This window comes from Stigmatopora argus, chromosome 4, assembly GCF_051989625.1.
Source record: "Stigmatopora argus isolate UIUO_Sarg chromosome 4, RoL_Sarg_1.0, whole genome shotgun sequence".
Classification (NCBI taxonomy): Eukaryota; Metazoa; Chordata; class Actinopteri; order Syngnathiformes; family Syngnathidae; genus Stigmatopora; species Stigmatopora argus.
This window is the reverse complement of record NC_135390.1, coordinates 20,474,173-20,488,260: the sequence shown is the minus strand read 5'-3', so window position 1 is coordinate 20,488,260 and position 14,088 is coordinate 20,474,173. Positions and strand designations below refer to the sequence as shown.

Genomic DNA, 14,088 nt, shown 5'->3' with positions numbered 1-14,088 from the left:
TTTAGATTTTAACAAATGATTTTTGAACTAAAAGCACAGAAAAAATTGATTGAAAAATTACAATTATTGATTTAAAAGGGGAAAATCAGGAAATTTAATATACATCCATACTCATCATTTGAATTTCATCCTAAAACAGAAAGTGGGCACTCATGATTTACTTTCCCGGGCCACACAAAATGATGCGGCGGGCCAGATTTGGCCCCTGGGCCGCCACTTTGACACATGAGCTCTAAAGCATCCTTGCTGTTATGATTGATTTTTTTTTGGGGGGTGCAGCAACCCTCTGAATCAAGAAAATGAGATTATAAACGTGAAATTCTTTTTTTTTTTAGCTCACGTCGAAATCAAGCTCTTTTATTTGAGGCTCTTTAAAAAAAACAATTAGCATTTAAATCTCTCTCTCTCTCTCTCTACATGTCTCGGTCGCTACGGCAACCAATGCTTTTCTCTCTCTCTCTTTTGCTCCTCTCTGTATCTCCTCTTTTCTCTCCGTCTCATTCCTCCTCTCCACTCGCCAGAGGTAGGCAGCGAAATGCGTCGGGGGCGCTTGAGCGCCATTTGACCGGCATTTACGTCATCCGGTACTCGCTAGAAGTTGTCTGAAAGTGTCAGCGGAAAGTATTGGGCGAGCGCGTGACGTTTCTAATGATGATTTATGGGCTCGGCGGTCAGCGCGCGCAACCGCCGCGGACTAACGGTGCGTACTTTGGAGCGCGTGCTGCATAATTGAGCGTTAAAACTTGGCCCGCGGGAAGGTGTATATTTAGAAATAGATTAAGAGCGGGATTTTTGCCAATCCTACACAGAGGGAACCGCCGGACCCTCCCTCTTTGTTTTTCCTCTCTTTGCCCCTCTCGTCTCATCTTCCAGAGATGATCGGCACGCCGGAGTGTCAGTGAACGCAGCGTAGCGATGGAGAGATGGTAAAAAAAAAAAAAACGGGAGTTTGAGAAAGGGGGGTTGGCGGGTAACTTGTCTCTCACTCTTAATCTCCCTCTTCTCTAGCTCCATCGCTCCTGTCGCACGACTGACCGCCCTCGTCTCCCTGGCGCTGGTCGCCCTGGTTACGCAGCCTTCCACCTGTCACCGTGACGACCGGGGCGAGGAGCGGGCGGACCCCCTTCCGGTCCCGCTAGCCGTCACCACCCAGGTAGGCACGCGCCGCCGGTATTTCTCCGGGTACGATCGTCTCGAGCGGGAATATCCGAGCTAGAAAACACGGGTGGTCAAACTCGAGGGACGGGGGCCAGATGTGGACCATCAGGTCGTTTTGTGCGGCCCGCCGGAGTCAATCACGGGCATGGACTTTTTATGTTTTGGTGAAATAAAATTTCGTTAGTCTACAATGACACTTTTTTTTTAAAATCTGAAAAGTAAATATATAAATAAATACAATGAGAACACGATTTTTTCCTTTTTAACTCAAACCCCCAAACATTTCATTTTCCGTACCGCTTATCCTCACAAGGGTCACAGGGGTGCTGGAGTCTATCCCAGCTCACTACAGGCATTAGGTTTGGGGACAGCCTGAATTGGTTGCTAGCCAAACGCACGACACAATGAGACGCACAACTATTCAACATTCGGGATGGTTTGGGGACGTGGGAGGAAACTTTCTGCAGTATTTGTTGCAAATCTCAGACTACCTCCCCCGCCTGCGCCCAGGTGACGCCCACCCCTCTCTGGGCGGTGGTCTGGGGCCCCACCCAGGGTCTGGAGGATGAGACCTATCACCTCCTCTCCAGCCAGGAAACGGAGCACCTGCGCCAACAGGGGAGCCAGCTTGAAGCCGACACCCCGGTGGCCTCCGAGGCCTGGCCCGACCCCGACGCCGGCACGACTCGCCAAGAGGGGGCGCTCCCGGAATCGTGGGACCGAGACGGCGTGCGGGACGAGGGCGCGGCGGCGGAAGCTGACTTTGAGGAAGGTGGGTTCCCTATAAAATTGTTTTTTTTTTTTTTTTAAGAAAAACGACGTGCCGCATTGCCCAGGGTGCTCCTGGGAATTAACTGTCTCAAGCACCCCAAACCCCCGCCCGCCCTACCGAGCGCAGTCGGCTGCGTCCGGAAAGCCTCATAAAGTTGGCGTGGCTCGCGGCGTGGAGACAAACGCGGAAGACTCGCGGGACGGCTGTTTTAGTCGGAGGCGGGTGTCTTTGCGCACATCCAATTTCATGTTCAGCTGCCCTCATTGATTTCTTCTTTTGTTCTCGGCACAATTATACACGGTCACGCCTCTGAGAATAGTAACTGGCCACGTGTGTGTGTGTGTGTGTGTGTGTGTGTGTGTGTGTGTGTGTGTGTGTGTGTGTGGGTGTGTGGGTATGTTACAGTGGACCCTCAGTTCTACGTCACCGTGACCATCTCTTCGCTGCTCATCGTCACGGCCGTCATTATCACAGCCAAACTCTGGTAGGAACTTTGTCTTAATATTAGAAACGGGTCACAGGTTTCGATGGTTAACCTTTTCAGGGACAGGGCTTACTAGAGGGAACTTCTATTCTAAAGTTATCTATGGCGAGGGGCGAGCTAATCTATTCAAAAGTTACAGATGATGTGTTGTGGTAGTTAGGAGGAAAATTGAAAATGAAAACAACTATAAAGGACCTGACGGAAAAAACATGACATCAAAATGAATACATTTGAAACCCGATTCCGACCATTTACATTAAGGCAAGGGTGTCAGACTCAGGTTGGTTCGCGGGCCGCTTTAACGTCAACTTGATTTCACGTGGTCCGGACCATTTTAGATATAATATTTAGATTTTTTTAAATAAATGGTTTTAAAGAACTGGATTAAAAGCCCTGAATATTCCGTTTTTTTATCGATCTAAAACAATGTTTATTTTAGCTTTTTTAATGTATTTTTAGATTTTACAAAAAAAAATTGAACTAAAAACTGATTGATTTAAAAGGGGGGAAACAGGAAATGTAATATACATCTATACTCTTCATTTGAATTTGATCCTAAAACAGAAAGTCGGCACTCATGATTTATTTTCCCGGGCCACACAAAATGATGCGGCGGGCCAGATTTGGCCCCTGGGCCATCACTTTGACACATGTGATTCACATTAAGGAGTAGTGTTCATTTTAGGCAAATTAGATTGACATGAAATATAACAACAACAACAAAAATGGAAGTACAGCCTTCCCTCGATTATCACGACTGAGACCCTACTTTACGATTGTTCGATTATCGTGGTCATGTCTGGTCTATACTAACCACGATATTCGAGGGATTACTGTAGTCCAGAAAAGTATCTTACCAAACCGATATATGAGATATTTTATTGTCTGAGTAAAAAGTGCCTGGGGCCTTGGGAGCCAATTAAACACTTTCACGATAACTAAGACTGTTACACACAAATACAACGTCGCAACACAAATTCCCATCAATGCGCTAAACCGGTTAGCATCGCGGCAACTAGTGAATTTGCTCAACTCGGTCAACGTTAGCTTTTCAAAATTGCTCTTGTTTGGAAGAAGCTAGCCTGGAGGAAAGCCACGAAAGCCACACGAGCGCAGGAGGGAAAAGTCCAAGCTCTTTCCATCCTTTCTCGGACTCTAACGAACTCCACAGCTGACCTTGTTTCCACCGTGGCTACTCACTTTCCACGCCGGAGGGAGGCTGAGGATTTAAGACGCGAGCCGCCCCGCCGTCGGCGTGTGAATTTTAGCGCTTGCTAATCCACACGGACTATTTCACAAGAAAACGGATGGAGGCGTCTTTATTTCCTTTCTTCGCCATTGACGTCCAACCCAATCTGATTGGCACTTCTGCTTCCTCGAATGGATGTTTTGACTATTCTCTACAGCGTAGGTGTCCAACTTGCGGCACAGGGCCCAGATGCAGCCCCCACGTCACATTTCTTGCGAAAATCTAATTTTGATCACGTGTCTTTGATCTCTTGAGGATTACTGAAATGAAAGATCTACACACACTTGCAAAGATAACTTCTTTAAAGATTTACTCTCCAACATGAAGAATGCTCATCTTCTTGCTGCCAATACAGTGGTACCTCGAGATACGAGCTTAATTTGTTCCGGGACTGAGCTTGTATGTTGATTTTCTCGTAACTCAAACGAACGTTTCCCATTGAAATGAACTAAAAACAAATTAATTGGTTCCAACCCTCTGAAAATACACCAAAACCAGGATATTGGATTGGAAAAAAGTTTTATTTTTTCTCATTCGCCATCTATTAACAAAGTAACACATAACTAGTGGTTTAATAGGAATAAAATGTGTTTAATAGTACTAAAATTATATGATTTCGAAGGGGGAACGAGAGAGAGGCGGACAGAGAGGGGGGGGGGGGCGCTTTTTGCACGGCAACACGCTCGTAACATAACATAAACAAATTTAAATGAACTTGGATTACAATGCAGACACTCAAAAATAAATTTAATCTAACCTTACACTAAACTTAATTCTAATTTTGTATTTAAATTTGCTACCGGCCGGGTTGGCTCTATTTGCTCCACCTCCACCCTGACTTTCTCTATTGATGGGATGTTAGCTTTTGTATTCCCTTCAAAATATTCTGAAAATCATGCACACAAATGTCCTCACAATAGGATAACACACGACCACTTGCCAACGAGAAGTAGATTTGAATTAGCAATCGCTCCGCGAACGGGAGCTAACAGGCTAAGTGGGGGAAAAAACACTGAAAAAAATCCAACGCTCCGCCTAGTGCTCGCAGAGACATTACAAAGAGGGAGTTGCGACCCGAGATATTACATGAGGAGTTGCGGTGAGAGAGCCAGTGCCCCTGATGTTCTTATGAGCAGCCAATGAGAAGTAATATACTATACTGCTCGTATTAGCGATCGCTACGCCATTCGCGCTGAGTGACGGAAAAAAACAGTGAAAAAAATGCAACGCTCCGCCCAGTGCTCGTAGATATCTGTTATAAATGTAAGAGATGCAGCAAAAAAGACAGTGCGGTCCAAGGATAAACAGCCTCTCATGTCTTGGCCACCTGGCTTTCTCGTATCTCGAAATTTGTCTAGTATCTCGAGATAATTATTTGCTCAAAATTTTACTCATATCTCAAAATGCTCGTATGTCGGGGTGCTCGTATGTCGAGGTACCACTGTACTAGGGATGGGCGTGGCTTAGTATATACTGCCTGGCCCGAGAGTGGCCATTAGCGGGAAATGGGGGACTCTTGGAGATGATATAGTGGAGCACTTCCACGCTTTGCTGATCAGACCAATAATGTCAAGTTGATTTGACCGCCGGGTCTTCTCCGCCTTATTTTCCCGCGTCTTTCTCCATCAAGGTTTTTTTTTGTCAGGTTGTTTTATGTTGCTTATTTACGCGTTCATTCTCCACCTTCTTACTCCCAATCGTATTTTCCAAATCGGCGCCCAGAACAACGCCGTTGATTCCACTTTGTATTCGCTTCTCAGACTTGAGCTCGGATTCCGGAAACCTGCTTCGTTATCCTCCCACTTTCGCCTCGCCGGGATTTTCTTTCTTGATCCCGATAGCCGTGTCTTTCCAGCAATTCTTTCCTTCGGCTTCTCGGCTTTGTGTCGTCATTGTAATTGTCGCTGGCGCGCTGGAACGCCGTCTTCTTTGCATCTTATCTCCAACGCCAGTTTTTTTGGCGTCCCGGTGTGGCTTGCCGTTTAATCCTTCCGTTTCCTGCAAGCGACTACGCGATTAAAAACGGTTTTTTTCGACGGTTTCCAACTGTTGCTTCTAGAATTGTCTTCAGCAATGACCTGATTCAAACTGGGGACGAGGCGGCCCGTCGTCACTCTGCCACGTGATAGACGGCTTGGCTCTCGAGTGTCATAAATGTGTAAATAACGCCATGTGTTGGAGTACAGATGGACTCCTATGATAGCATATCGTGGAAAGTGGCTAGCGTCCAATTCATTTTGCTTGCGTATGGACTCCAAGTTGTTTTTTTTTTCTGGGTGTGAATATCACGAGTGTGATGGTGTTAACCTTAACGGAAGGCGAAGAAGACAGGCGTTGCTAAGGTTGGATAAGGACATTGAGCATGTGTGTCAAAGTGGCGGCCCGAGGGCCAAATCTGGCCCACCGCATCATTTTGTGTGGCCCGGGAAAGTACATCATGAGTGCCGACTTTCTGTTTTAGGATCAAATTCAAATGAAGAGTATAGATGTATATTACATTTCCTGATTTACCCCCTTTTAAATCAATAATTGTCATATTTTAATCCATTTTTTCTGGGTTTTGAGTTCAAAAATCATTTTGTAAAATCTAACAATATATAAAAAGTCGTATTTATGCGCGTATAAGCCGTACTCTTGATTCAGTCATCATTTTTTTCAGCGACAAATACGGCCTATATGCGAGAAAATACGGTAGCTCAATGTTAATTAGAAAACAAGCTACTGTAAAAAATACAACAATAGCATTAACTTGGTGGGCCAAAAAAGATAAGGGTGGGTTGGAATTACATTTCAATGGGAAACCTTCGTTCGAGTTACGAGAAGATCGACATATGAGCTCAGTCCCCGAACAAATTAAGCTCGTATCTAGAGGTACCACTGTATTTGAAAATGGTCGCTGTGATAACTAGGGGTCGTGATTGGTTCGTAAAAACCGATTTGAAGGAATTTGCTGCCTTACTAAGCGGAATCAGATGAAGAAAAGCTCAGTCTTCTTGACATATTTCAACAACAACAAAACCTCAGACCAAGATGTTGTATCGATTTCCAGACAAAGACCACTCGAGTGTTCAAAGTGTAAATTAAATTACGCTTGTATTGTCGATTCCAAGGATTGGCATTTGCATTGAAAATATCAAGTCAACCAGAAGGGGAAAAAAAAAAAACATCCACAATCAATTGTACGAAGAACAAAAACATCAAAACGGAAGATGATTTGTTTTTAGTCGCGACAGTTTTCTGACATCTTTAATCTCAGCATGTCAGGTTCTATCGATACATCAATAACAAACAAGAAAGCCAGAGCCCAGCTCATATTTTTGATTGACACTATCGCAAAAAAATCCATCTCCTCGTAGACAACATTTCTGCAAATCCCGGCGAGAGTATCGAGACGTGTTTGCAATTTTTTTGCGGGTGAGAGGGCGCTTCATTTGTGCTCGCTGACTCGTTTGAGGACGGCGTGTCCTATTCTTGTCCATTTAAAGACAATTTGTGGCACGTTGCGCCGTTTTACTGCCTAACTAGCATAGCGAGGCAACCCTCTGATGTCGTAGCCCGTCGTGAATTGCGCAGGTGTTGAGACAGCTGCCACTTTGAGTCCATTCAGCCGTGTTTTTGCCGCCTCCAAGCAGAAGGTACAGTAACTTTTAGGCTTTGATATCTTTTATTCATGAGGTTTTTCGTAGCTTAGGTCTAATACGCCGACAGTTTTGTTTGTTCCTCTATTGTCAGGCATCGGGTTTTTCTAAATCCAGCCAACATGTTTTGATTCTCTGGCGGTTCTTAATCCGTTCCGGGACTGAGCTGGTATGTTGATATTCTCGTAACTCGAACGGACGTTTCCCATTGAAATGAACTAAAAACTAATTAATTCGTTCCAACCCTCTGAAAAAAACACCAAAAAACAGGATATTGGATTGGAAAAAGTTTTATTTCGTATAATTTGCCATCTATTAACAAAGTAACAAATAACTAGTGGTTTAATAGTACTACAATGTGTTTAATAGTACTAAAATTAGACACATTTCGCGAAGGGTAGAGAGAGGGACATAGAGGCAGGCGGTGGGGTTTCGGGGGACTTTGTCCACGGCAACCCACTCGTAACGGAACAAACAAATTTAAATTAACTTGGATTAATATATACAGACACTCAAACATACGTTTAATGTAACTTTACACAAAACTGAATTCTAATTTTGTTTTAATTTTATTTTTACCTTCGTTCTGTGGGTTAGCTGTTTGCCACGCCTCCACCCTCACGTTCGCTATCGATGGGCTGTTTGCTGTCATATTCCCTTCAAAATATTCCCAAAATGATGGACACAAATGTCCTCACAATAGGATAACGCACGACCACTTGCCAAAGAGAAGTAGTCTTGAATGAGCGATCACGGGAGCTAACGGGAGCTAACAGGCTAAGGAAGGAATAACAGCCTACCCACGTATTGATTGTGGGTAATGAAGTTGTATTCTGAGAAAGGGTGCCATTGGCTATCAGTGTTGTGTGCACGAGTATACTTCATTACCCAGAAAGCCCTCTTTTTGCCCGCGCATGCGCGTTGTGTGTTTCCTGGTTGATGCGTAGGAGAAACCCGTCTGAATAAGTCGTTCAGTGCTCGTAGATATGTTATACACGAAAGAGATGCGACAAAAAAGACAGTGCGCTACAATGATAAACAGCCTCTCATGTCATGGCCACCTGGCTTGGTCGCATCTCAAAATTTTGATCGTATCTAGGGCAAATTATTTGATCAAAATTTTCAGCGTACCTCAAGCATGTCATAGGTAGAGCTGAGGTACCACTGTAGTTTAGTATAATTGCTTTAGTGCAACTGATGGTTCGCGGGCCACGTTAACGTCAACTCGATTTCATGTGGGCCGGACCATTTTTGATATGTTTAGATTTTTTTTAATAAATGGATTAAAAGAACTGGATTAAAATCCCTGAATATTCAGTTTTTTTATAGATCTAAAACAATATTTATTTGAGATTTTTTTAAAATATATTTTTAGATTTTACAATATATTTTTAGATTTTACAAAATGTTTTTTGGACTAAAAACACAGAAAAAATGGATTAAAAAATGACAATTATTGATTTAAAAGGGAGAAAATCAAGAAATTTAATATACATCTATACTCTTCATTTTATTTTGATCCTAAAACAGAAAGTCGGCACTCATGATTTACTTCCCCGGGCCGCACAAAATGATGCGGCCCCCGGGCCGCCACTTTGACACCCTTGCTCTACGTCTATTTCTTCGCCTTTTTACACCCCACCCCCAATCGCGTTGCCACCTCCCCCTCTTCCTTCCCACGGACATTGTTTTAATGAGTCCAACGAGGGCCGCTAATCCTCTCTCGCATTGGCGGCGTTAATGTGTTTGCCGAAGTCTAAAGGACTGCGCTGTTTCTGCCGCTCAACCCCCCCCACCCCCCTCCGGATCTTTCTCCACTCGTCCTCGTCCAGCGGCGGGCGGTCAAGGCCCGCCGTGGCCTTTTCTGACCCACTAAACGCTACAGGAAACACTGAGGACAAAACAAACTCAATCCTAATCAGATCCGTCCAATTGTCGGATTTAATTTTCGTTCAAAATTGAGTTACCTCGCATCGATTTGATTCGAGACAGCCCTTGAGAGCACGTAATGCTACTTCCAAGCAGGTAGCATAAGTATCGGTGGGGATGCGTTGACAAGCAAAGCTCCTTGTATTATTTTACCCGACCACCACCACCACCACCACCACAAAAAACTGATCAAGGCGCACAAATGCTCAAAATGGATGTGACGTCTACCACCATCAATGGCGGCCATTTTAAATGACCTTCTTATGGCCCAAAAAACAATCTAGCCCGCAAACTTGCATGAACAAACCAATGGCACTCATTCTCCTGTCATCCCTCTACGTCCCCAGTTACGATCGCAGCTGTTCCCGGCATCCGCCCCCGCTTTCCCGCGGCGTGGCCCCGCCCCTCTCCCGCGCTCTACCGTGCGCCCTGGCTTCCGAGGAGAGTCGGCAGACGCTACGCAGCGCCTCCTTCGCCGACCGCGAGAGGTAACGACTCGCTTCACGCCGCCGCGTCCTATTGTCATTTAAACGCGGCGCTCACAGAAGCCTCCCCCCCCAAAAAAAACAAGGCGCCCCAACTTGGCCACCACCCACTGAAAGCCGCTTTTCTTCTAGGGGTATTTAGAGTCAATCTCCATAAGGATAATTATAGCGCAGCACTTGCCTTTTTTAGTTGCATATGATAGGCTTCTTGCCTTCTCCAGTTTTTGGGCCTCTACCTCACATTAATGGAAAACGGGGTTGGTTGTCACAACTTTTATACCTTCCTGTTAGCGGCAGAAATTAGGGGGGGGGGGGGATTCACATCTGGGCCAGTGCCAGCCTGGCTCCAGTTTTTTACCAAGGTCTACGACAAGGGTGTCAGACTCGGGTTGGTTCGCGGGCCGCTTTAACGTCAACTTGATTTTACGGGGGCCAGACCATCTTAGATATAATATTTAGATTTTTTTTCTATAAATGGATTAAAAGAACTGGATTAAAAGCCTTGAATATTCAGTTTTTTATAGATCTAAAACAATGTTTATTTTAGCTTTTTTTAAATATATTTTTAGATTTTACAAAATGATTTTTGAACTAAAAACACAGAAAAAATGGATTAAAAATGACAGTTATTGATTTAAAAGGTGGAAAATCAGGAAATTAAATATACCTCTATACTCTTCATTTTAATTTGATCCTAAAACAGAAAGTCGGCACTCATGATTGACTTTCCCGGGCCACACAAAATGATGCGGCGGGCCAGATGTGGCCCCCGGGCCGCCACTTTGACACATTAACTTTGTAAAAGATAATATTATTGCAATTCTGATTCATTTCAATACTGACATTGCCCTGCGGTGGTGAAGTAACAACAAAGCGTGACAAGCAAGCAACCCCCTCCTCCCCTCCACGGGCAGCAGACTTCTGTTCATGTTTTCTAACAGACTTTCTTGTGTTTCTCAGGATCCCGGTTGTAAACCTCTGAAGTGGCTCTTTTCCATATGGCCAACACCGGCGAACGCACCCTCCAGATTTTTCTTCCCGCCCCCTCCGTCCCTCCCAGCAAGATGTTTCCCTTTCTCACCCAAACTGTGAAATCCGTCGAGGGACCGCAGGTATTCAAACTCCCCGGCTACCCCGAGGTCTTAATCCTAAACTCATCACGCCCGTAAATTTCCCTCCGCGTGGCTGTCACGGCCCCCCGAGTGGCGCCGACCCACCATGACGAATTCGCAAACAAAGACTTTAACAAGCGTGCGGCCTCCCTCCCTCCCTCTCGCCCGAGACCTCGCCATCCCTTGCCGTCGGTCACGAGGCGAAAAGATCTGTTGGCGGTTGTTGTGCCGCAAAATTTCCGTTTTCTAGTTTGTGAACGGGTTGTGTCGAACAAACGCTCTCTTTTTGTCGTTTGAGTTTTATTTTTAGATGGCCGTTCTAACTGTGATCGCCAAGTATGACATATTGCATGTAGATGATTACCAATGTGTTTGGTTCTTATTACAGTGATGCCTTGAGGTACGAGTAAACTGACTTGAGATGTGTGAGCTATACGTTGTTGTTTGGCCGTTTTTTATTGCTATTTTCATACCTGTCAACCTCTGCCGATAACTGCCCTTATAAATGATTATGATTCCCCTTACAAACCCCCCAAAAACCTTACAAACACCGTACGAGTCGTACGGTGTTTGTAAGGTTTTTTGGGGGGTTTGTAAGGGGAATCAATAATCATTTATAAGGGCAGTTATCGGCAGAGGTTGACAGGTATGTATTTTCGTGACCAAAAACAAAGTCTTTGGCACTCCCAGTCAAAAACGATTAGGCGTCTATGGCTGTTAATGAGTGTTTTTCTTTTAATAAATATTTTGCTAACTTGCATTACACAATTTGTGAACAGCATGCTTGAACATGGGTGGAAGAAGAAAAGAATTGTCAACATAGTAACTGCAGTTTAGGGACTTCTTTTGTTCATCTGAATGAATGTATTAGATTGCCACCTGCTGGCCAGGATGCGTATAACAGCACAAGCCGCAAAAATAAGTCAGTGCTCAAACTGTTTTTACATTGTTTTCAGGGGAAGGGTGTTACAATTTATCGATATATTTATTTGTTAAGCATAATCGAATCGAACTCAATTAGAAGGTAAAACCTCGATATCACAATATCGATGTTTTGCCTTATAATTGAGTTCAATTCGATTATGGCACAGGTCTCAAATTGGCGGCCCGGGGGCCAAATCGGGCCCGCCGCATCATTTTGTGTGGCCCGGGAAAGTAAATCATGAGTGCCGACTTTCTGTTTTAGGATACAATTAAAATGAAGAGTATAGATGTATATTAAATTTCCTGATTTCCCCCCTTTTAAATCAATAATTGTCATTTTTAATCCATTTTTTCTGTGTTTTTAGTTCAAAAATCATTTTGTAAAATCTAAAAATATATTTTAAAAAGCTCAAATAAACATTGTTTTAGATCTATAAAAAAACTGAATATTCAGGGCTTTTAATTCAGTTCTTTTAATCCATTTATAGAAAAAACACTGAAAAAAATGCAACGCTCCGCCCAGTGCTCGCAGAGGCATTACAAAGAGGGAGTTGTGACCAGAAATATTACACGAGGAGTTGCGGAGCCAGTGCCCCTGATGTTCTTATGAGGAGTAATATATACTCTCGTAGCGATCGCTCCGCCATTCGTGCTGAGTGACGAAAAAAAAACACTGAAAAAATGCAACGCTCCGCCCAGTGCTCGTAGATATGTTATACATGAAAGCGATGCGGCAAAAAAGACAGTGCGCTACAATGCTAAACAGCCTCATGTCTTGGCCACCTGGCTTTCTCGCATCTCGAAATTTTTCTCGTAAACTAGAGATAATTATTTGCTCAAAATTTTACTCGTATCTCGAAATGCTTGTATGTCGAGGTACCACTGTATTAGTAGGCCACTTACATTATTGCAGGGGGCCAAATCTGGGCCTCGGGTCTCGAGTTTGACACCCGTGATGTAATCCGTTCTGATATCCATTCATGGACGGGCTATTTGGCAAAATTGCAGCTAACGGGGAATGTGTTTAACATGTCACGGTTCAAAAAAAAAAAAAGATCTCTACTTCAAGCTTTGGGGGAGAGGAATGCTAATTCTTAGTGTGTGTGTGTGTTTGACTTTGTTTTCCTGTAGATCTGTTTTTTACAGTCTTATCCACCATTCCCTGCGGCTGACACTGCGTGCAAAATAGCGCAAACCCCTGTTTCCCAGAAATATTCACCACACAAACAGACTTTAGCGTTGCCAAAATGACCGAAGGATATATATTTTTTTCTTTTTGGTCTTGGCATAACAGAGACGGAGACAGATTTATGCCGGCTCGGAAAGCCAAAGCATCTCTTTTTCTGACAGGAATGGCATTGTGGAAATATTCATCCGCCTTTACGTTTATGGGAGCCGTACATGTAATATTCATAAATGACTATTTTATCTGTGATGGGCTTGTGACGTCGCGATCACGGCAGTTTTCGTGGATGTAATTTTGAGGTTGGGCTGGCGGTTAATGGAATAAATCTTTGTCGGATACAAATCTGCAATCTTACTTTCGCTGAATCCCTTTTAAAGTTTTACGGTTTTATGGCTACTCGCTGGAATGCGGTTTTATAACACGCCCTCAGTGTTTAAATTAAATAATTAGGTCGAATGTTGTCAGTTTTTCTTTCTTTTTAAGGTTTGTTACAATATTTAGTTTTTTTATTTTCATTTTGATTTGTGTTTAATCTGTATTAATTGTGTTCAAAATGTATTCAACATTAATTTCTTAGAATTGTGAAACTTGGTTAAATAGTGAAATAAATTTTGAACAAATTAAAACCAATTTGAAAGATTTCAATAATTTCGAAATGTTATATATTTATTTATTTTTTATTTAATTCCTCGTTTATTAAAATGCATTAAAATGGTTGAAATATATACAATTGAAATGAGTTTTTATATGAATATTTATAGATTCAGATTGCGTAAGAAGCTCAGGAGATGAATAAATTAATGTATATATTTTGATCTCATCACATTTAATTTGAATTGATTCGATGTGCTTAAATGAAATACAAGAGAAATAAATATTGAACTAACTACTGGAAGCAAGAAGGGGGGCGTCAAGTAAGATAGTTTGGGAACCACTGCACTAGACTTTTCGGTCAGATTAGCGAGAAACCGTGAGAGCATCATTCCTCGCCCGAGCGTCGATAACATCAAGTGCAACCCTGAGGGGAACTGCCACGCGAACGTATGGAGAATCAACGATGGAACGTCCCACCCGGTCGAAATATTTCACTGATCCCCGTAATCAATCTGTCTGGCTGTGGAGCCATCGCTCATAATGGCCTCATCTTAAAA

General features: G+C 43.4%; 2 protein-coding genes across 3 annotated transcripts in view; both read left to right on the top strand.

The window, feature by feature from the left end:
• Nucleotides 1–248: 248 nt before the first annotated feature.
• On the top strand, nucleotides 249–11,320 carry pianp (PILR alpha associated neural protein). Of its 2 annotated transcripts, XM_077599339.1 has the most exons (7): nucleotides 260–700; nucleotides 810–926; nucleotides 1,009–1,153; nucleotides 1,669–1,930; nucleotides 2,336–2,414; nucleotides 9,578–9,718; nucleotides 10,676–11,320. In XM_077599339.1, exons 2-7 carry the CDS (start codon nucleotides 916–918, stop codon nucleotides 10,695–10,697), a joined length of 660 nt encoding a protein of 219 aa, XP_077455465.1. In that variant the 5' UTR covers nucleotides 260–700; nucleotides 810–915; the 3' UTR covers nucleotides 10,698–11,320. The 2 variants fall into 2 exon arrangements, with proteins under 2 accessions (XP_077455467.1, XP_077455465.1); XM_077599341.1 differs by lacking the exon at nucleotides 9,578–9,718 and having other exon boundaries at nucleotides 249–926.
• Nucleotides 11,321–11,413: 93 nt separating this feature from the next.
• gnb3a (guanine nucleotide binding protein (G protein), beta polypeptide 3a) overlaps nucleotides 11,414–14,088 on the top strand; it is a 55,945-nt gene continuing 53,270 nt past the window's right edge. The window contains exon 1 of the mRNA XM_077597620.1: nucleotides 11,414–11,473. The gene's annotated coding sequence lies outside the window, so the exon portion shown is untranslated. The remainder of the gene's footprint in view (nucleotides 11,474–14,088) is intronic.